This window comes from Microtus oregoni, unplaced genomic scaffold (genome assembly GCF_018167655.1).
Source record: "Microtus oregoni isolate MIOR12 unplaced genomic scaffold, Mior012 000014F_ref0000157, whole genome shotgun sequence".
In the NCBI taxonomy this organism is placed as follows: Eukaryota; Metazoa; Chordata; class Mammalia; order Rodentia; family Cricetidae; genus Microtus; species Microtus oregoni.
In genome coordinates, this window is record NW_024543073.1 from 16,245,491 (window position 1) to 16,268,192 (window position 22,702).

Consider the following 22,702-nt stretch of genomic DNA (forward strand, 5'->3'; position numbering starts at 1 on the left):
AGACAGGATGGAGGGGGGAGGACTTTGGACTTTCCACAGGGCAGGGAACCCTGATTGCTCTTCATACTGGAGAAGGAGGGGGAAAGGAGTGGGGGGAGGGGGAGAGGACTGGGAGGAGGGGGAAGGAAATGGGAGGCTGGGAGGAGGCGGAATTTTTTTTTTTTCAATAAAAAAAAAAGAGTAGAAAAGACAGAAATAAGGAAATGCCATTTCTGCCATGAGCAAGACTGGGGGCTTCAGTGCCTTCTCATGATCATCAGGTCATGACTAGGTCAGCCTTGGTTAGAGGTATCAGGTAATTTAAATAATAACCACTGTTTCCAAACAAAGAAATAGTCTCCACATTCTTTATCTGCAGCAGAGTAAATCTCAGTGAGCAGTGCTCTCTAGAGCAAAGTGGAAGTCAATGGCTTGGTCTGCCTTAACACATGCCCAAATCAGTAGCCATCTTGAACATTTTTATAAGTTGGTACTGGGATAACAATATTTTGGGACTTCATTTAAAAGTAGATTTTGGTGAACTGTGCACTTATTTTAAGATGGTTTGACATTTGCTAGAAATTAGATTAGATGCCAGAAAGAGACCAGGGCCTCTAATTCACCTTCTGTACCACTGTTTTCCACAATAGAATTCTTTACTTCAACCATGGGTAAGGCATGCTGGGAAGGATGGAGAGAAGGCCCCGAAAATGTGGTGTTTATTTGGGGAGTGGGTAGGTGGGATGGTAATGGGGGATGGAACAATTGAACACATTGCCATACTACCTGACCCCAGTTAATATAAAAATAGATAAAAATTATTCCAAGAGGATGCATTCAGTTTCCAGGCGGCATTTCTCCTCTTATCTATGAGATTAGAAACCAATAAAAAGAGTGGTGAAGAGGGCACTGATATAGGATGAGATCACTCCACTTGGTTGAGGAAAGGGGAGAGGAACTAAGCGCTGTGTGCTTCTAAAAGGGATATGGGGAAAGAATGGCAAGCTCATTCTCCATGCTCAGGGTGGAGGAGTTAAAGCTCATTCTCCATACTCAGAGTGTAGTTAAAGCTCATTTTCCACTCTCAGAGAGGAATTACTGAGGGAAGACAGACTGCAGTCAACCCACAGGGGAGATGACAGAGCCAGGCCACAGGCTCTTCTTTCCTGAGGCTGAGCAATTAGAAGAGATGGACCTTCTCTAAGATGGCTCTGTTGAAGCTCCACCCATCCTCAATAATGTCAGCACTACCCCCTGGTGTGGGAGGTCCATCTGTTTGTGTGTTGCTTTTCTTGGTTAATGAATAAAGAAACTGCTTTGGCCTGTTGATAGGGCAGAACTTAGGTAGGCAGGGAAGATGGAACTGAATGCTGGAAGGAAGAAGGGCAGAAGGAAAAGAACACCATGGATATCCCCTAGATCTGTTCCCAACACACCAGGTAGAGTGTGGATGTAGGGTTTGGTGAAGACAAGTGATAGTGTGCATGGTGTCATTAGGGATGGAGTATGAGGTTTCAAATGTCCAAGCCAGGCCCAGTGGCTCTCTCTTCTGTTGCCTTCAGATCCAGCTGTAGAACTCTCAGCTGCCACGTCTACCTGCCTGCTGCCATGCTTCCAACATGAAGATAATGGACTGAGCCTCTGGAACTGTAAGGAAGCTCCAGTTAAGTGCTTTCTTTTATGAGAGTTGCCATGGTCATAGCGTGTCCTCAAAGCAATAGAACACTGACTAAGACACTCTGTGAGCGTCCATTCCATGAGTAAGCAAGAGCGTCTTTATTGTTTTCTGAGTGAGCTATTCCGCATAGTCTTTCCACATCCAGTGTAGTAGGAAATGTCTCACTGAATGGAGCTAGTGTTCTAGTCAGCTTCCTTTCTCGAACCTGAGGTGGTCTAAAAGCTAAAAACACTTTGGCCCATTGTTCTGGAGCTTTCCATCCAAGGCTGATTGGCGCTGTCGGCAAGGCAGCACTTCATAGGGGCAGTGTTATGATTTCAGCCAAACCAACATGGCGGGCACTTCCAGGTTCCAGGGCCACGCATGTGCAGACAAGCCCTCAGGCGTGACCCATGTGCAGCGTGGTTGTATCACCTACATATGATGCAGCCACATGAGCCCTTGTGCGCATGCGTTAGTTCTGTCATCTGCGTATGACGTAGCCACATCATCCCCCTGTGCGCATGAGCTAGGCAGTCTTTAAAAGCTGGATGTGCCATCTTCACCTCTCTCTCTCTCTGCACAGGCAGTACATGGCTAAACTATTTACCACACAGATGGGATGGGAAAAAAAATGAGAGGTTTGGAGTCCTCTTGTCCCCTTCAATAATATGCCTTATCACGACCTAAGTTATCTCACTAAGTTCCATCACTGGAAAGCGCCATTTCCTCATGGTCCTTGGGCGAGGACTACACCTTTTATGTGCAGGCCTTATAGGGAACATTCCAGATCTAAACTATAGCAGGAAGGCATCATGATTCATTTAGAAAATTGCCCATGGATAGACAGATTACTTTGGTATTTCAAAGTACACGGGTATACACATGCATCTGTGTGTATACACGTGTATAGGTATGCATCTGTGTGTCAGTGTGTCTAAAAGCATTCAAGAAGTCCCTAGAATTAGAATCGTAGGTTGTAGGCTTTCCATCCATGATCTAGTGCTAATGTCTAGGAGTTAGCACATCTTTTACCCTCCGTCTACCTAACCCTGCTTCTCAACTAAGTCCTGAGACTTCACTGCCAGTTTTCTAGACAATTTACTGTGCTCATCCAACCGAAGCTCAGAGAAAACACCTAAAGACAGTCCAAGTAAGTTATGTAACATTAGACTAGTTCCGTTTCAACATTCCATCTCCGCTCGGCCACACAGACATCAGGTCAGTAAAAGTGCCCCAACACTTGCTGGGGTAGGACACAGGTCTGACCTTCACTCTTCAGAGGTCCTTCCTCCCACTTCGTGCAGCAACAGGTAACCTTGTGGTGACATCACGACACAATATGAACAGAAGACATTGAGTGACAGCTGCCTCTTATGGTCATACAATCCCGAGTGGGTTTGTTTGCTTCAATAAAAATGTCACATGTGTACTTCTCTGTGGCCAGCATCCAAGTGACATTCGAACTGCTTTGGCCCTAGCCAACAATAAGAAAAACTTTGGCAATGTTATCCATCTTCACTTCTGCATATCCAAAACCAAACATCACCAAGAGCACTTGGCCTATGGTGTTTTCTGGCATTTTCTACTGTAGTCTATTTTGTTTTGTAAAAGTATTGCTCTCAATCCACTTGATTTCATGGTCCTTTAATGAGTCATGGATTGTTTCAAAAAACATTGCTATTTATGCCACCCACGGGCCTGACATATAATCCAGGTGTTTGCCTATGTAATGAAAACCTTAAAAAGCCTCCGCCATCTGCCTGCTAAATTTGTTCTTCCTTTAAAAGCTTAGAGTTCTCCGCCCGAGTGTACCGAGTGTACTTGGAGGCAATGTCTACCTGAGGCTTTCTCCCTGCGGCTGTGCTGGGAGGATCAGCAAGGGCACCTGGCGATGCCAGTCTGCTTGATTGTCTGTCACAGCTGGGGAGATGCGTGCCCCACAGATGCCCTTTGATGGATCTCAAAGGGAAGGAATGAATGCAAATTGGAGCCAGCCCAGCCAGAAATCCATCTCCCACAGCTGACGGGGCTCAGGGCAGAAGAAGGCTTGTGTTGCCATCACTCAGAACAGTGATCCGCTGCAGGGAGAGGCCTGCGGCTCAGAGTGAGAGGAGAAGGCAAGAAAGAGCTGCGGGCCCGTATGAATTCTCCCTTCTGAGGCATCCAGTCCTTAGACTGAGTGGCTCGTGGGTTTTCAGCCCCTCCAGTTTTTCTTTAGAATGATACAAATTTCCTGGCAATGAATAGAGGTGTTGTTATACACTATTGTGTGAGTATGCTTGATGCCAGCGAACTCTTAACTAAAAATGCTCAAAGAGGTAAACGATATAGTATGTGTAATTTAATGAAAATGCGTGGTAACACTTAGGATTATAGTAATTATTCTCCCAGTATGGTATCACCAGTACTTCCAACTGTCTCCTGATGGTCCATCTTCCACAGCTCGGAGCCTAGAAAATACATGGGTCAGTTTTGCCTGGCCACTTAGTTGACTTAGAATACCTGCCTTTGGGCAGTCCTGACCCAGCCACAGAAGAAGCAAGATATGACTGCCTCACCAAATAAGGTACCAAGTCACATGGCTAACACAGATATGAATAATGGGCTAATATAAGTTGTAAGAGTTAATAAAAAGCCTGAGCTAATGGGCCAATCAGTTTATAACTAAAACAAAAATACCTTTCCCAACAATTTAGGTGAGGTGGGAGCTGTTCAAGTCAACTCCTTCCTGTTGAACTAGGCCTTCGGATGGGGTGTTAGTGTCAATGTCTGGCTTCTCAAACATGATATTGTTTTTCCTTACGGAGTTGGGAGATGGGAGCTATCTCTTGGTTCACTGAACCCATCTTCTATGATATTGAAATGATCGGTGGGAAGCAGGCAACCCCTGATTTATGTCAGCCTCCCATTGTTCCTACTGAGTTGATAGAGATTTTGTTGAAAGCCTGTCTCTTACGCTATGCTCAGCCCTTTGGTCAATCACCGGCTTTTTGAATGAAACATCTGTGCAAATTTTCCCCTATTTTATTTGATGTCTCAGGAGGAGCAGTGTTTCTAGATTCCTCATCCCAGTGTTCTGGGATGTTTACCCAAACCCCAGAAAGTTTGCATTCTCCATGCTGATGGGCTAAGGATATAGTAGGGTGCTTGCTTAGCCCTGAATCTGATCCTAGCACCATGTGAGATGGGCGTAGTAATGCATGACTCTAAGTGTCAGCACTCATGGGGTAGACATGGGAGGATCAGGTGTGCAAGGCCATTCTTGGCTTTATTTGAAAGCTCAAGGCCCACCTGAGCTACAATAGACCCTGTATCAAAAAATTACCACTGTGAAAGGAGGTGCGTTTTTGAGTAGCAGCATTTTGTGTACATCCTCTTGAAGATTTCCAGGTCAGTCCATACACCAGTCTGTCAGTGTTCTCGCAATGCCCCAGAGAGACTCAGAGAGAGAGGCTGTGGTCAAAGTCCAGTTGCTCTACAACCTGGCCCAGCCCTTTGCCCAGTGAGCCGACTTCTGGAGGAAAGCAAAACATTTGAGTATAAACCTGAGAGCGAAAGTCCAGAGTTCCTTCAGCTAAGCGGGGAGATGGGCAGTGGGAGACACCCAAGCCCTTGACAACCCAGGAAATTATCTGCATCTTCAGGTGGGGGCTTTGGGTGATTGCTGAGGGACTGGGCCTTCGTCAGCTGTGCTCTCTTCAGAGAACAGCATTGTCCCTTGAGGAATGTTTACTGAACATCCCCTAGGAGGTGGCATTGTCAAAAGCTGTTTCTAAAGTTCTGCATAACCTTGCCTTGAGTTTTGCTTTTCCTTCCCAGAAGGAATTTTCCACTGCCAAAGAATTCATATTTCTTTTATTTTCAATTGGTTTTGAAAATGCCAGAAATGGCAATTGACTCGAATGTGTATGTACACCGTCTTGCAAAATGACAGCTGGGTGCTTTACATATTATTCTGACTTGAATAACCTGCCAGTCCACGTGAAGCCATTTTCTTCACTAGACTTGCTCCAGGTTGGAAGGGAAGCTCTCCGTACACCATGAGTGACACGGTTGTCTCTGCAGGTCTAGAATGACGGATGGGCTTTCCCTCATCCGTCCCCGCCTCTGCTGCAAGGTTGGAGACTGATTTCACTCTTCCCACTTTCTAGAGGAAGAAACAAAATTATTTGTCAGCTTACTACGAGGGATCACTGGCCTGGAAGCAATAGCCCTTCGGTTTTTCCATATGCCTCTTAATGTATCTCTTTTCCTTCCAAAGATCATTCGTTCATTAAGATTCACTATGCGAAAAGACTCGCTGCATATGGCAAGCATTAGTTAGAAAGGGTTCTTAGGTATTATGCCAGAACAGCCCCCACCCCCACCCCCGTGGCCTCTACCATTTATGGATAATTCGGCCAAATCCTCACCCTGTCACCTGCTTTGAAACAAGGGGCATTGTGAGTAACAAGGACCTCAGCTCAGATGACTTGTTTGGGTCAAGCTCAGAGCGTGTTCTTGCATTTCTTTCATCGTGGGATAAAGATGGAGGGTGGAGGGTGGGGAGGTCTTAGAGATGAAGGACAAACTGAGATCTTTGATTCCAGGCCATGGCTCCTTCTCCTTCCCTGACAGAAATCTTATTTGACCCATGTTTCCCTGTGTGAGTCACTTTGGTGCGGCCTGACAATACAGCAGATACACAAGGACTTTTCCCACATGGCACTACAAACACAGCCACCCTCTCCGGGGAACAGAAGAGAAATCTTTGGGCTTCCACTTCCCCTCCATTTGTTTGAAGGATCAAGAGAACACAGCCCTCTTTCAACAAAAATTTAAAAAGGAAAATCATGAAAAGAGCCAACCTCTTTTTTTCTCTCTTCTCCCTTAATATATTGTTGCATCCAGCGAAGAGGAAGCCGTGAGCGCCACTGATACTGGGCCCCCAGGGATCCCATACGGGTCACACCCTAGCTACCACAGGGGCTTGTCTTCCTCTGCTTGCACAGGGAGTTAGTAGTAATGGGTGTGGAGGTTGCTCTTGGCGCTGCACTGATGTGAAACAAGAAAGAAGAAAGAGAAATGTGTGTGTGTATGTGTAGCATATATAATGTGTGATGTATGGTGTGTGTGATGTGTGGTGTGTGTGTGATATGATGTGTGTATGTGTATGTGTGAGGTGTGGATGATACACATACAGTGGGGTATATCTTATATGTGATATATGCTATGTGTTTGGTGTGTGATGTGTGTATAATATGTGCGTGTATGGTGTGTGTGTGATATGTGTATGGGTGTGTTTATATGTGAGGGGGTGTATGTGGGGGGTGTGATGTGTGATATATGGTGTGTATGTGGTGTGTAATATGTGTGTATGGTGTGTGTGATATGCATGTGTGATGTGTTGTATATGATGTGTGTGTGGTGTCTAATGTGTGTGTGATGTATGTGATGTGTGTGTATGTGTGGTGTGTGTAGTATTGTGATGTGTGATCTGTGTGAGTATAGTATTGTGGTGTGTGATTTGTGTGTGTAGTGTGTGTGATCTATGTGAGTGTAGTGTGTGTGTGGTGTGACTGTGCTTCACATAAAGCAGCTGTGAACACACCTAGGCTTCCCCAGGGCAGAGTCTTGGATGTATCAGATGTGAGGCCCTGGGGATCTGGAGAATCTTTAGCTATATCTTGCTGTTCTCCACAGTCTGGGTCAGAACTGTGTGTTCCTTAAGGGTAGGGACAAATTCCTTCCACATGTTTTTGTTTTGGTTTCTTCTTAAAGTGCCATCAGGATGTCCAGGGACAATTGTCTCTGTGACTTATACCGTAACGGCTTTGTATTATTCCTCACCTTACTAAGGTGTAAGGTGGGCATTGTGTCAACATCTCTGTATAGCTGGGCTTGCAGAACTGATTGCTTTTTGTAATGAAAATAAATTGGGCAGTGAATTCTCCTGTAAGAATGGAAGTTCCTTCTCACTGGCTTGCTTTCCCCGCTGGATCAGGCATAGTTGTTAGTCGAGAGCTGTGGAGATGGAAAGGACTCTTCCCATCCCCTTAGGGTCTTAGGGTCTAGCTTCTGCGCCCTGGCCTTGTGGCTTCTCCAACTCTATGCTCAGCCATTTCTGCCCAGCACTATGCCTGTGCAACTCTTGCCTGCTTTAGTTTCCACAAACTGAAATCTAGAAGAAAACAGAGAGAACGGATGGACTTAATTCTGCACAGTGCGGTGCTTACTTAGTAAGTGTGCCTTCTGCCCACCAAGGAAAGAACGTGGGCACCAAGAGAACTACAGACTCTAATCGATCCCTTTAGTCATCACGACAGGACTTCTTATCAAGGGGCATTTTCTTTTGTATTTAGAAAAATATACATTTTATTTTGTGTGTGCTTGCATGCACGTTCATGCATGCTTGTATGTTTTTAGGTGTGCATGTGTGAAGGCTGTACTTCAGGTGCAATCCAATTTGGTTTTGAGACAGGGTTTGTTATTTGTCCAGTTTGGAGCTTGCCAAATTGCCTAATCTGGCTGGTCAGCAATCACAGGGGTCCCACCCCTCACCACCTCTTCCTGCTGCAGGCTTATATAAACTACATCTAGACACTCACCCCCAGGCCTGCCCAATACAGGAGCTCTGGACCATCAAACTTGGGTATTCATGTTTGCAAGACAAATACTTTACCAGTTGACACATCACCCCTGACCACTTTTGGTTTTCGCTATTAAATTTTCCTTGAGTATAGTAAGTCAAAGAATCTCCAAAACTCTTCCATCCCCCTCCGCCTGCCTCTCTCTCGGCTGCTATTGAACTCTCATCATCTTGCCTTAGCCTCCTGAGTCCTGGGATTACAGATATGTGCCATTATATCTATTTTTTAATTCTTGGTTATCACCTTACTGTAATATCATCTCTCACAGGATATTAAAGCTGCCTCTAGAATATCTCCCAGCATCCTTCTGGCTATCTTTCAAACAGTTCTCTTATGTGATAGCTAAAATGAGTTTCAAAAATATGAATATTACATTCTTTGCTCAATGACTTTTTATATCATTCTCACCTTGTATTCCTGTCCCTTTCCTGTGGCCATGTCTTTCCTCTGCCATGTTTCTTTATACTATAGGACCTTTGCCCATGTGGTAGACATCACCTAGAAAGCCCTTCTGTTCTTTTTCCCATGGCTGCCTTTCTGTACTTCAGATTTCACGTTAAATGGCATTTATTCAGAAGTACAGATGTGGAACTAGAAGCCAAATAAAGCCCCCCCATCCTCAAGTTGCTTTGTCACTGTGGTGGTTTGAATGAGAATGGCCCCATAGGCTCAGGTATTTGAATGCTTAGTCACCAGGGAGTTGCACTATTTGAAAGGATTAGAAGGATTAGAAGGTGTGAACTTATTGGAGGGAGTGTGTCAATAAGGGAGGACTTTGAGGTTTTGGAAGTCCATGCCAATCCCAGAGCCGCCGTCCCCCCCCCCCCCCCACACCTCTCTCTACAGATCAGGGTGTAGCTCTCAGCTACTGCTCCAAAATCTGCCTGCATACAGCAGTTCTCCCTGCCATGAGGATAATGGACTAAACCTCTGAAACTGTAAGCAAGCCCCAATTAAATGCCTTCTTTTGTAAGTGCTTCCTTGGTCATGGTATCTCTTGACAGCTAAAGAATACTAACCAAGACAGCCATGGTATTTTGACACAGAAATAAGAAATGTAACTAACATTAAGAAAACTTATGTCGAGAACTGGGGCTGGCCAGGCAGCGGTGACACACACCTTTAATCCCAGCACTTGAGAGGCAGAGGCAGACAGATCTCTGTGAGTTTGAGGCCAGCCTGGTCTACAGAACTAGTTCAGAAAAGAAAAAGTGGGACTATTGCTGCAACTATGTGGTTCTCAGGCCTTTGGCACAAGTTTGGAGGAAGAATGTGAAATAATTTGGGACTTTGGGTTAGAAAAGCCATCAGATGCTCTGAGCAGAGATTCACTGTTGTTGTAGGAGTTAGAATTACAAGAATTCTTGGAGAATAACACAGTTCTTTTCAACATGTTTTTATTTGCTTAAATTAACAAAATATAGGTTACACGCCATTTCCAGGAAGCAATATTCACAACTTGGGGCGCTAGACCCTTGGAGGCTTAGTTTTTAACTGGCAAGCCAAAATTCTGTATAAAGAAGCAACATTTGGTGTGATGTTGTCCAAAGATATGAAGGATTTCAAATGTTAGCTTGGTTACATTTTGTTTCAGCCAAGTAGACAAAGGTCATAATTCAAAACACAATGTGAATATTTTATTGACTGTCTTTGGGACTCAATAAATACAGAATGCACATTGAGCTTTCTCTTGCAGCTACATATATCCAGATAGACCCGTTAACTCCTTTTGGCTTAGCAAAAGTTGACTCCAGTGTCAGGGCCAAAGGAATATCCAAGTTTTTTTTTTTTTAAAGAATGAAAGAGAAATACAAAAGCAATACAGAGGACCATCATAAACCTGAATAAAAAGGATAAGAGGCAAATATGCCACTTGTCTGGATTGTTAGTTGGTTCAAAGTGGTGATGGTCAAAAGCCTGGAAAGTATTCCGCTCTGATCCATTTCCAGAATTGAGCATGGCTTTGCAGTGCTGGTAACCTTGGATGGCGTTATTCTTTGGTTCTCCGAGGTGGGCCCCATGAGCCCTACTTCAGATTTCTAGCTGATTAATCAGATCATGGATCAAGGTTGGCCACACCTCTTCCAAAGTCAGGAAACTGATCAAACATACTGGGGTGCCTCTGAAAAGTAAGGAACGGATACCTTGGGCTAATAGTTGTAAAGTGGGGGCTACTGCTTCTTCCACACACGAAACCTGGGCCTGACTTTGTTTATGCATCAGTGTTGGGTTGGTTAAAGCCTACTAAGTCTTTTATACCTGGAAATAGAATCTAGAGCCAGGATTAGCATAGGCCAATCTACATTGTAGTTACTTTCCTGAGATCTCTCTTTTCCCTTCAGGAAATCTTACTCAGGATGCTAACACCACACAGAGGAAGCCTGTTGGAGTGACAGGACCTAGGGACCAGGTATCTCCTTCCCTTGCAGCTCCAGAGGGCCCTGTGATGAGACTTTCCACTCTCCAAAACATGCTCGTAAACCACCATTCTAATCCCCCCCCCCCCCACACACACACACTGATTCCTCAAACAGACCCACAGGGTTTGTTTGGGATAGACTAGATTCTGCTCCTCCAGATTCTCCTGGCTCCTTTTGTTCCAACAGGACATCCCCAGAAAGCACCTGGAAGCATGTGGAACTGTGATAAGACACAGCACCTAGTAGGTCCTCAACTCTTGGTTCCTGAATGAAGCTTCCTTGGCACTTTTACCGAAGGCACCTAAAAGTTTCATTCATAGTACGTGGAAGGAATCTGGCCAATCTGAAGACCTGTAACAGCTCTGTGTCCAGAGTGGTGCTTGTGGCCATAGAAACCCAGGCCATTCTCCTCCTCATCCGTCCTTTTGCAGATGTTGTGACCTCGGGGTATGCACAGGTGGAATAGGAAACGCCGAAAGCTTTTGTTTTTCACAGCGGCAGTCATGACAGAAGAATGAATTTTAGGATGTTGGCAGGAGACATGAGTGAGAGGTTCTCTGAGTACAGGAGTGAAAAGATGAGGGCCATGGAGAAGCAGCTTGGCTGATGGGGAAATCCGCATCCGGTTGGAGCTAGACTGGATCTTCTAAAGGAATGTGCTGGGCACTTTGGGAGGAGAGGCAGCAATGCAGTCACTAGAACCTGGCTTTACCGAAAACGTTGGCACTCCCAACCAAGAGGCAGGCTTTACATGAGCACAGTCTGGTACCTACTGTGACTCAGCGAAATGAATGCAATGTCCTGTCAGTGCTGCTTCCCACGGTGGCAGGGTCTAAGAAGGCCCAGCTGATAGGCCAACACAGCCATCATAAAGCTCACGGGCCCTGCAACAGCAGTTCAAGCCCCTGGGCAAGAACGAGAGTCAACATGTATCTTTCCACACACTGGGGGCTACAAATATCACAGGCCTTGTCTTAAGGTGCACACACGCAAAATCTATGTCCACAGTGTGTGCGTGTGCATGCGTGTGTCCTTGGGAGGGTGGCAGAATAAGAACAAAGGCAAAAGTCAGCATTGTGGTTACAGGTCTCCTGGCCTCTTCAGAGAGTCTGAAGTCAAGATCAGAAATAGGTAAGGGCAGTGGGAAGGCGTCCCAGCAGACACAGAACTGGGGGATGTGAGAACTCTGCGCTTCTTTTTTAAGAGGCACCTAGAGGTGATCTGGAAACTCCCAGTGCTGGGGGGTGGCACTCCAGATGTGTTAAAGCCAGAACCTAACAGAGCAAGGCCCCACCATGGGTGGATTTTGCTTCTTTTTCTTTTCTTTTTCTTCTTCCTTCCTTCCTTCCTTCCTTATTTTAAAGAGAAGTTTTTCCTTTGTAGCCCAGTCTGATTTCAAACATGAGGCAACTCTCCTGCTCTGGGATTACATCTGTGAGCTCCCATGCCTCGCTACATCAGTGTTTTCTAGAGGTTCTTCTGGATGAGTCTCACATGTAGCGAGCTGTGAAATCACAGCTCAGGTCCTGCTTATAGCATTAGTGGGTGATCATTCATTTACCCTAAATAAGTAGAACTTGTTTTAGGGAGAAGTCCTGAACCCCATTTCCTAGCCCAAGCCTTACTGCTCACTGTGGCAACTCGCCTTTCAGTTGCTCCTTGGAGCATGAGGCCTCGGAACGAGGTGGCAATGATCTCTGTGAGGAAGCTCTTCTTGAGGCAGGGATTTGGTCTGAAGATTTGGAACCACCAAGCATTGTCCAGACATCTACGGGGGTGCTCCAAATCTCCCACTGACCAGTGAAGCTGAGGCAGAACAGAGCAACCAACCAGGCATCTAAGAGCTCAGTTGAAGTGATTACCTTCTTCTGAAGCCCTAGCTCACATCTGCAGGAACTCCTTGAGAACAGCCTCCCCTAAAGCCCATCTCTTGCATCATTGCCTGTGTTTCTACTATTTAATAGAGGCTATTATTCTATACAACTGCTAATATTTTTGTCTATGATATTGTAACCTTCAAATATGCAACTAAAGAGTTACGGCTAAGGTAACATGAGCACCACAGTTCTGCAAATAGAAAGACATTTTACCCTATTGCATGTTAGAAGAAGACAGTTTCTAGAAGCACCTTGAGGTTCAGCTTGCAGTTAGGTATCTAGAGGATAGCTCTGTTCATCATGTGGGTGGTGTGTAAAATAACACTGAGGGGCCCCTGCACCTGTATGAAATTGCCAAGTGCCCAAGGAATGACCTGAGGAGCTTTTATGTCACCCACACGTTTAGTCTGAGCCATTTGTAAAGACTGGCGCCACTCGCCTGTCCCCAGCAAACGACAATTCGTGCAGAAAGCTATATTTGAACTGCCTAGATCTCATTTTCCAAATGTAATTTCAAAGCCGTCCACTTAGACACCCAAAAGGACTGCTTGTTTTTCCATTTTCCTCTCCAGTAATTCTTTTAAACCCTCATCTCTGTGCTTGAAGTATAAGTAATCGGAAAAAGGGGGGCCCTGCCCACCGCTTTGCAACAGCCTGCTGCCCAGGGGCTCGTCTGTGATGGCACAGTCTATGTCTCTGCCTTCATTGTCCTCGCCACTCTCCTCCCGCTGCTCTTCCAGAGCATCCTGGTCTTTGCGTCCTTCCCCGGGGACCCGGAAGCTCTGCTCCTGTTTGGTGGACAGATCCTCAGGTGCGCAGGGTTGCTGGCTCTCCTGGGCCAGGCTGGGGCTGTAGGACTCCACCTCATAGCTGTTGCTCTCGTCCCCATCCTCTTCCTCTTCCTCCTCCTGGCAGAGGTAGCTCCGTGTGCTGTCCACATCGGACTGGAACACTGGCCCCTTTGTGTTGCGCTTTTGGGAAAGGTCAAATGGCTCCTCCTGCTCCAGGTTCCTCAGGACAGCAGAGGACTGCGCCAGGACGAGTCGTCCCCTGCCCAGACCTGCAGGACCAAAGCAGAATTTACGTGCCTGAGCAAAGCAGTGCCCAAGGCTCTTTAAGCATCCTGGTTATCCATTTTATAAACAGGGCAAGGCGGGGAGGGGGTGGAGCTTGATTCCCATTAAGTACATGGTACAGGAAGATCATAACCCATGCAACCCTTTAAGGCAAACCTGGCAACGTATGCCCTGACTTAGCAATACCTCTACTGAGAATTTAAATATTAAAAAGTGAGGGGGGGGGCAGGAGCACCATATATGTATGGATTTTTTTCATTATACTGAATATGTAAAAAAAACTGAGTATCTAAATTTTGGTTAAGCACATAAACCATACAATGAGTTATGTCTGTGTGTTACAGAAGGCTACTAAGGATCATACATGTATTCTCTAGATATTTTAAGTCTTTGTGGCATTCTCTTCCCTTTTTTCCTTATCAAAAATGTCTGGAAGGATGTAGGCTCAGATCTCAAAACTGGATGAACTCTGAAGTGGTTACTGCGTTTCCTCTTCACTCCTTATGCATTTCTCCTTTTATTTTCACAGACAGCATTAAGTTGACAGCAGATAAACAAAGCAACAACAAAGAGAGTTCATCCTTAAACAAAGACAAACAAACCTAAGCTCTTCCACGTGGTCCCAAAAAGGCTGCTCCAAGCCCGTGGTCCCAAGCACAGGCTAGAGGTTCTCTGAGGAGCTCACCAGGTCCCTGTTTGGGATCACAGATGTCTCTGTACTGGGCAGGGTGACGTTTGGATCTAGAAAGATGGGCTTCCTGATCAACAGAGGGCATAATGGCTCATGTCATCTCAGGTTCAAGGCCCCAGACTGTGAGACGCAGCAGAGACCCTAAGGGTTTGAGAAATAGGAAGGGAGGTCTCTAGGATGCAGCAGGTAGCAGGCTGGGGCTGGAGTGAAGAAAGGAGGAATAGGGACTCTGAGGGACAATAACGTCGGCTGTCTATAACTTTAATCCTGTCAGGGGACAAGAGGGATCTTTTCCAGCTTCCTAATGATTTATTTTCTCTCTCTCTCTCTCTCTCTCTCTCTCTCTCTCTCACACACACACACACACACACACACCGCACATACACACAAATTTACCATTTATAGATGAAGCTGCAAAAATTGTTGAAATCTGTTAGTTTTTTCAAAGCAATCACGTAGTGATGCTTTCCTTGTCCCACAGAATGACAGAGCCACTAGGTTCCTGTTAAGATGTGACCTTCAATGTGGGGCAAATTCATAGTGACCACATCAAATTTCTAGATAGTGGACTGGCTTCCTCCTGCTATGGCTGTCTCTTCTACTTAGAAAAATCCATACTTTGCTTTAGAGGTGACTTGACCAGCCAGAGATTCAGGAAACGATTAAAAAAGGAAGGCCATCTCAATAAATAAAAAAAATTAAAAACAAACAAACAAAAATCAGCTCCTTTTAACCAGTATTTTTCAAAGTTTTTTGCATAAACTCCAGCCCTTGTTTGTGATGACCATAGCTGCCTGAGTGGGGGGGTCACCATGAACTCAAGGGTGTTGTGAAAAAACCCTGTTATGCTTATCTTGTTTCTTGTTGTGTGTTCAGGTATGCATCTTACACATGTGTGCATCTGTCTGCTTCACTTTGGAAGTACAAACAGATCACCTGGCTCTGCGTGGGATGACAAACAGATGCACGGTTGACTCAGAAAACCTAGAGCTAGAATCCCAGCTTTGCCTTCAAACTACACTGGTGAGACCTGGTCTCCTCAGACACAAAATGGGGAGAGTCATGGACTCTTTCACGGACTTGGGAGAAGTGAGTGAGGATGCTGCTGATAGTGTTATCCTGAGCTCTGCGTGTCTGTCTTCTCCACACACACACACACCCCAGACACACCTAGAAGGCCTTAGGTAGCCTCATTCCCTCTGCCCTGTTACTGCCCTGGCTGGGTGCATTTACGGTCTCTTTATTGTAAGATTGGTTGATTGGGTGACGAAGTGGCCCTGATGCACTCAAGGGATCTGGAACGTAAAGTCTTCATTGACAAGGGCCTGGGACCAAGGAGTTAAAATAAGCAAGAACTCTTCATTAGTTCAGCAAAGACTCAGCAGGAGAGACACAAAGCCCTGCTCACGTGGAGCTGGGGCAATAGGAAAACCGCCCTTGAGTGGACAGAAGGGAAACATGGCCCACGGCAAACGTACTTCTGCTGGGCAGAGTATGAGGACCCGCATTGTTTTCATCGTTGTTTGTTTTTTAAAAAAATGGAAGAAAAATCCTATGTCATCTAGCAGTATGAGGAGCAGATCTAACAGAGACTGAGTTGGAAAGGTTGGGGTTCAAATCCTGACTCTGGTTCTTTTTCCTTGAGCAACTTTGGAAGTCTCAGATTCCCAACGTGCAAAATGGAAATAACAGATATTCTGCAGTTAAGAGTGACTTGGAGGATTTAAAGAGATAAAGAACTCCATAGAGTCTGTGAGACAAAGGGACCAATAACCGTACCTCTGGCATCATTACTGTGTTCCCAAGTTGCCTCTGTGACCCTCACGCCCGCTCTTCTGTGGCCATTAAAACACATTCCCTGTTTAGGGCAAGACTCATCCCAGCTCCCCCACCAAAGTGTCCCCATAAAAACACATCCCTCTTCTATGTGGGCAGGGCTTCCAACCAGGGTGGAGGGAGTACCTTGGGCATGAAGGCCTCGCTCCATCACTCCATGCTTGACCTTCATGTGGCGCGTCAGGTTCCCCTTCAGAGTGAACTTGCTCGGGCAGTAGAGGCACTTGAAGGGCTTGCTGTCGGAGTGCAGGTGCATGTGGCCCATCAGGTTGTGCATGCGGTTGAATTCCTTCCCACACAGCTGTTGGGGACAGAGACCAGGACACAGTGATCTTTCCGAGAACTTGTGTTCTCATTGGGGGTGGGGGAACCTGGAGAGCAGCGGCCACACCTGCTTGGTGCTATAACTACTGCCAAAGGCAATGCCTCTTGGCCGTCAGGGAGGAGCCAGGTGCTGCTCAGGCTCCAAAGTGGAGCAGGTGGATTTCCGAGACACAGGTGTCCAGTATCTCTAAACTCAAGGGCCAGAGCTCAAAGCTCATAAAGTTTGTTTTGTTTCGTGGAGGAGGGTCATATAGTCCAGGCTGACCTCGAACTCACTATATGGCTAATTAAAAGAAACAGAAATCCAAGAAAGGAGTTATCTTTTCTCTGGGTAGAGATTTAAGGAAGTGAGATGTTTTTGTTTTTTTTTTTTTCTGAGCAAGCATTAAAAATCATGTATCTGTGTGTATGTCTGAGTCTGTGTAAATGCACCTGTGTGCGCCTATGTGCACACATGTGACCAGGCAGCTGTGAGCCACCCAGCATGGGTCCATACATGATGGATCTCAAGAGCGAATCTGAGTCTCAGCAGAAAGAAGGGCACAGCAGTGACTCTGGGGCACCTGCTGTCCCTTTGCTTCAGGAGAACAATGTTTGGGAGCTCCAGCCCTTCCTTGGTTGTGCTATGCGGAAGACAAAGAAGGATTCTGTGTCTGTGCTTAAACTAGTGTGTTGACTAATGGCAGAGCAGTCCCCTCTGTCCTCAGCGTCTGACGGGCAGTGCAGTGGTGACAGCAATATGTGTTGAGAGACACCACAAGGAAGATGTGCAGTCCGGCAACCCCTGGGGCTCACATAAGCTTCTCTTCTCGTTGAGAGAGACCTTCAAGACTAATGTGGAAGATTCTAGACTGATTTTCCATTACCAAAGATACTATTTTCTTTAGGGAAGGGCAGTGAAGCTAACCTTGGAAGAATGGGCAGAGCTGGCAAGACTGACCTTGGGAGGCTAGGCAAAAGAATGCTGGCTATAAGAGGACCTGGCTTGGGGTTGCACAGCAGGCCCAAATAAGCCACATACAGATTATGAGTGGCTGGCTTAGTATTGTTGAATGGTTTGCATTTGATGGTTTGAAGACCATTTCTCCCCTTTGATTCATTGCCAGCAAGAATGAATTTGGTGTCCTAGGCAGACCACTAAACTCAGAGTAACTGAAAACTACACACATTAGAAAACAGGGGTCCCCAAAATCTGGGATGCAACTTGGCGGTGCAGTGCTTGCATAGCATGTGAACCCCAGCATGGAGTGAGAGGGCAAGAACAAAAAAATGACACCCCAAGAAGAGGAAAGGATGAGAAAACAGATCTAATCCCAGCTTCCACTAGAGAAGCCATGTGAGGGGTCGATTCTTCCGTTATCCCCACTAGACAGAATTCATGAAGACACTGAGATGTACTAAGCTTTGCATGTCTCAGAGGTTTTTTTAAATTTATAATTGTTAGCTTAGTTAACCCACTTCTCTATATAGCCAAGGAATAAAACTTCAGATCTAAAGACCCATATTACATTTTAAGGAAAAGAAACACCTCTTATGTTTTGTGGGATGATTCCTGAGTGTTTGGAGGTGTGTCGCTGGTGCAATTGCTGGGACCAGTGCTTAGTCAATACTGAAAGTACGCTTCCCGGGGTTTGCGGAGGTTCTGTTGCCATTGTTTTGGGTGTGCTTGACACGCGACAGGTCCTCAGAAAGTGGGACATGTTGCAGGAGAAGAACTTAAATAAGAAAAAAACCTCTAGTGGGAGAGAGAAGCAGAAAGCTGGAAGATCAGCTCCAACACTGGACAAGTCCAGACATAGACAGGCTGGATGCTCCACTCAAAAGCAGACAGACGTCACTGAGAGGATAGGATGAAGACCTTCCGAACTGGCTTCTGTGGTGGAGACATTCCTCTTCTGGTTATTATCTCTCTGCTCAGGTATTAGTTAGACTCCCGACTGGCCTGAAAATGCTTCATCAGAGGGATGGATCTGGGGCAGCACTTAGCTGGTAAAGTGCTTGCTGTCCAGGCCTGAGAACCTGAGCCAAGCACTGAGTGTGGTGGCAAGCCTCTGCAACACTAGTGTGGAGGAGGGAGAGATGGGCGGGTCCCTGGGGACTCACTGGACAGCCAACCTAGGCTGACTAGTGATCCTGAGGTCCCTGGGGGGGGGGGGAGACAGAGACAGAGACAGAGACACTGACTGATGACTTCTGGAAATGACATTTGAGGTTGATCTATGGCCTACACATGAACACACACATACACACACACACACACACACACACACACACCGCCTTTCTTGAAGGATGTGTGGTGAGTTCTGCCTTGGCACAAGTATCAGGCATCTTTGCGAATATTTGTAGACACTTCAGCCTACTTTCTAGCACAGGTGAGGGACCGGCTGCTGCTGTGGTGAGAACCAACTGCTTATGGCTGTCATACCCATCATACCTGGAACATGGGGCCAGAAAAGGCCCTTCAATCTGTCTGCCAAGGTCCCACCCGTCAATCCTCAAAGGACCCACTTATCAATTTCCCTCGCCACAAGTCTACACTCAGAGGTGTGTGTTCATTATAATGGCCACCTCTGGGGGTTCTGCAGCTTCTTCTTTATGTCCACTTGGCACAAGCTAGAGTTATCTGAAAGGAGGGAGCCTCAATTGAGAAAATGCCTCTATAAGATCTGACCGTAGTGAGATTTCATGATTAGTGGTTGATGGGGGAGGGCCCATAGGGGAGGGCCCAGCCCATTGTGGGTAGTGGTCCTGGATTCTATCAGAAAGCAGGATGAGCAAGCCAGGAGGAGAAAGCAGCCTTCTATGACCTCTGCATCATCTTCTGCCTCCAGGTTCCTGCCCTGATTTCCCTCTGTGATGGGCTGTAATCTAGAAGTGTAAACTGAAAAAGAAACCCTTTTCCTCCAAGTTGCTTTGGCCATGGTGTTTCGTCACAGCAATAGTAACCCTAAGACAGATAAGCTGCCCTTTTGATCCTTTCTGAAAACCTAGTGAATTATTCTGCTGCAGATTTTCTGCCTCAGTTCATTTAATATGAAATTTCTTGGGACATTTTAGTGGTACATGGGGATGTTATATTTATATTGGACCTTAAAATTATATTGTCAGAGCTCTGTGAGTTCAAGACCAGCCTTGTCTACATAATGAGCTCCAGGACAGCCAGGACTACATAGAGAGACCCTGTCTCAAAACATAAAACAAAACAAGACATTATATTATCTTTCAAAGTAATCCCAGTGGTCTATAGGAAAGTACACCGTAGGCCATAACCAGTCAGCTCTCTTCTGTCTGACTGGTAAAGAAAACTAGTTTTTGTCCTGTTGGCAAGCTTAATTTTTTATAATCAAGTTTCCCCTGCATGACTGATGGTAGCTACTGGCTGTCACAGTAGAAATAAGTGGAAGCAAGTCAACTCTGAGGTCCCAAATGTGGCCCAACCAGTTTTTTATTCAAAGGTCACTTCAATTTCCTTTGTAACCAAGCTCGTTATCAGGCACAGAGCTGCAAACATAATACCCTTAATGAGTAGCTAAGCATTAGGCTGGGCGAATATATAAACAAGTCAGGAAATATCATCACCCCATACGAAATCTTAAAATACAGCCATTACTGCTCCTCCTCATCTCCCCACAAGCCAACGCACACATTTGTTTGTAAACTACAACCCTCAGTGTCAGACAGGTGGAGTCGGGTCACAAAGGACCCGAATGAAGCACCCGGCCTCCATTCACATCTCACTCAGCTTCTTCCTCCACCTCTGACCCCCACCAAACCCTGTGGTCCTCATCCGGAACACTTGCTTCTCCATTGTTCCCGGAAGGGTGTCCTCACATGACTATGCCCAAGTGTAGAGAGTCACACCTCTTAGACAGTGAAGAGGGGTTAGAGAAAGAGCCTGGGGTCTGCTACTGATGGAGTCCTGGGATGTCCTCGCTGCTGGGGAGGGGCATTAGATCGGAAGGAGGAAGAGTGCCAAGGGAACGGCAAAACTCATTTTTATCTCTGAGAAAAATCAGTAGCTGAAGTGAAGGCTTCCCTTAATCTTGAGTTGAAAATATAAGTGCCTTCCCAAGCCGGGACTGGGTGAATGACCTAACAAGGTCTGCATCAAAGTGAGAGAGCCGTTGGTGCAGGTGCTGCTGGAGGGTTGGAGACTCAACTTCCATCCCCCAGATGTGAGCCACCCAGCAAGGGTGCTGTCCTTTTCAAACATCAAAGGAACGGAAAGGGAATCTTCTGGCTAAATCCGTGCCAGGTGACCTGGGACTGACTAGAAGCCCAGCCCAGGATCCATGGGTGGAAAGCAAAGATTCACGATAGACCACAGGCTTTTGGAGAGTCCACCAGATGGCTCTCTGATGTCCAGGATGCCCTTGAAACAGCTATCACATGTCCTCTTTGCTTCAACCTCCTTGCTCTGGCCTCCTGGTGCTCTTCTCATCTGCCCACCCCGCGGTACAGGGCCTGAAGTTCCTTGCTTCCCATGAGCCCCTGAGGCAGCAGCTGCCACCCAGGTCAGCTGTGGGCAGAGATGGGACAATGACAGTAGCAGCCACTTGGCTGAATCCAGAGGCCCCGAAGGCCAAGCAGCGCTGGACCTGGCTCCAGTTGCCTGAGGTGAGCTTCAGAGAGACAAGATGCCCCAGGAAGCTTTTTGCTCTCCTGAGAGGAAAGGTCAGAGAGCTCCAGCCGGTCCAAGAGAATGGCCTCGGCTCGGCTGCCCTTCCTGTACATTCTTCTCCCACTCCCTCTTTAATAAGAAGGGTGTTCCTTTCCTCAAATGGAGAGGGAGGGAGGGAGGGAGAGAGAGACTGTAAACTGTCCAAAAGGACCGTGAGAAAACAGGAAACTCCAAAAAGTACAAGAGAAAGCAAGATGGAATCTATTTGTAGTCGGGCCTCTGGGGACATGCTAGGCATTGTTAAACAGGCAGTTCATACAGCTACATCCTTCCTTCTGCCTAGGAGGAGGGCCGTGCTGCCAAAAGGCCGCTATCTGGTCACTGCCTTAACCCCCTCCAGGCCAGCCTGGAAACCCTGACCCTGGGGGCACCGAGTCCCTGCAAACTGCCCAGCCTGCTCTCTCTCCTTCCGGTGCATTGAACAGCCAGCAGTCCGTTCGGGAGAGGAAGAATAGAGACCCCTTCCGACTGCACCCTTCTGCTCCACTCCCAGGCCTTCAGCCTTCAGGCCTCTGCTGCAGAAAAGGCTATAGATGACCCAGTGATTCATAACTTAGGCAGCTCCGGGCTTCACCCATCTCAAAAGAGAATTTGTCCCGGAAATTCTGGATGGAAGCTTTTCCTGGACAGGCTTCCCAAAGACGGCAGCTGGTTCTTTGCTATTATGGAGTGCAGCCACCACAAGGATAGTATCCAAATCAAGGCCCATGTGCTTACGCAGAATGTGGGAAGCATATTCGTGAAACATAGCTTAAGTCTACATGCTGGCTCGCTGGACTAACTCCAGCTGGCTCCCAGGAGCAAGGAGTCTAGAAGTCGAGCCAATAGCGAGAGTCCAGAAGGGCAGTCATAAATAAATATATGACATATAAGTGTGTGTGTGTGTGTGTGTGTGTGTAACACAGAATGGAAAGCTTCCCTCTCCACTAATTTTCCACCCTGTTGTTAATGCTCAATTCTACAGCCAGCGAACATTTCTGTTCACGGGGGACAGCTGTTTCCAGTGAGAATGCGTCCGCGCTACAACAGGAGGAAGGATTTATGTTGAGGAGGGTGTTTTAATGGTGAAGATCCCAAGAAATTAGACTCTGTTACTAAAAGAATCTTCCTCATTGTGAATTTGGGGGGAGCGGCAGTAAATCCAGCTCCCTGCTGATGTGAATTGAAGCAAGCCTCGTCATTTTCTTCCCCCAGCATGTCAATCACTGGAAGAGACTAACTATCCTCTGTTATGACTATCAAACTTGGGTGTAACTGCCTAAGCTCGTTCCCCATCATCGCTATGTGGCTGGCCAGACATTTGTCTCAGCTGCTTGTGAAGTGCATAGCAACGAACAAGTGGCCCCCGTCTCACATCTAACCCTGCTGGACCCCTACAGCCTTCACCCAGGGCCAGATTTCCATCCCGCTCAAAGGAGATAGGAAGCAAAGTCCACAGGACATCTCAAGACCACCCTGCCCTTCCGAGATGTGAACCAACTGGGGCCTTGGACTTTACAGATCTCTCTACCCTGTGGTTTTCATGCACA

At 46.6% G+C, this 22,702-nt stretch overlaps 1 protein-coding gene across 1 annotated transcript in view; it reads right to left on the reverse strand.

Moving 5' to 3' along the window:
* Positions 1–9,673: 9,673 nt before the first annotated feature.
* Znf366 (zinc finger protein 366) overlaps positions 9,674–22,702 on the reverse strand; it is a 63,942-nt gene continuing 50,913 nt past the window's right edge. The window contains exons 4-5 of the mRNA XM_041663455.1: positions 16,295–16,469; positions 9,674–13,625 (exon numbers count right to left, since the gene is read on the reverse strand). Of these exons, the coding sequence (XP_041519389.1) occupies positions 13,093–13,625; positions 16,295–16,469 (708 nt within the window). The 3' untranslated portion in view covers positions 9,674–13,092. The remainder of the gene's footprint in view (positions 13,626–16,294; positions 16,470–22,702) is intronic.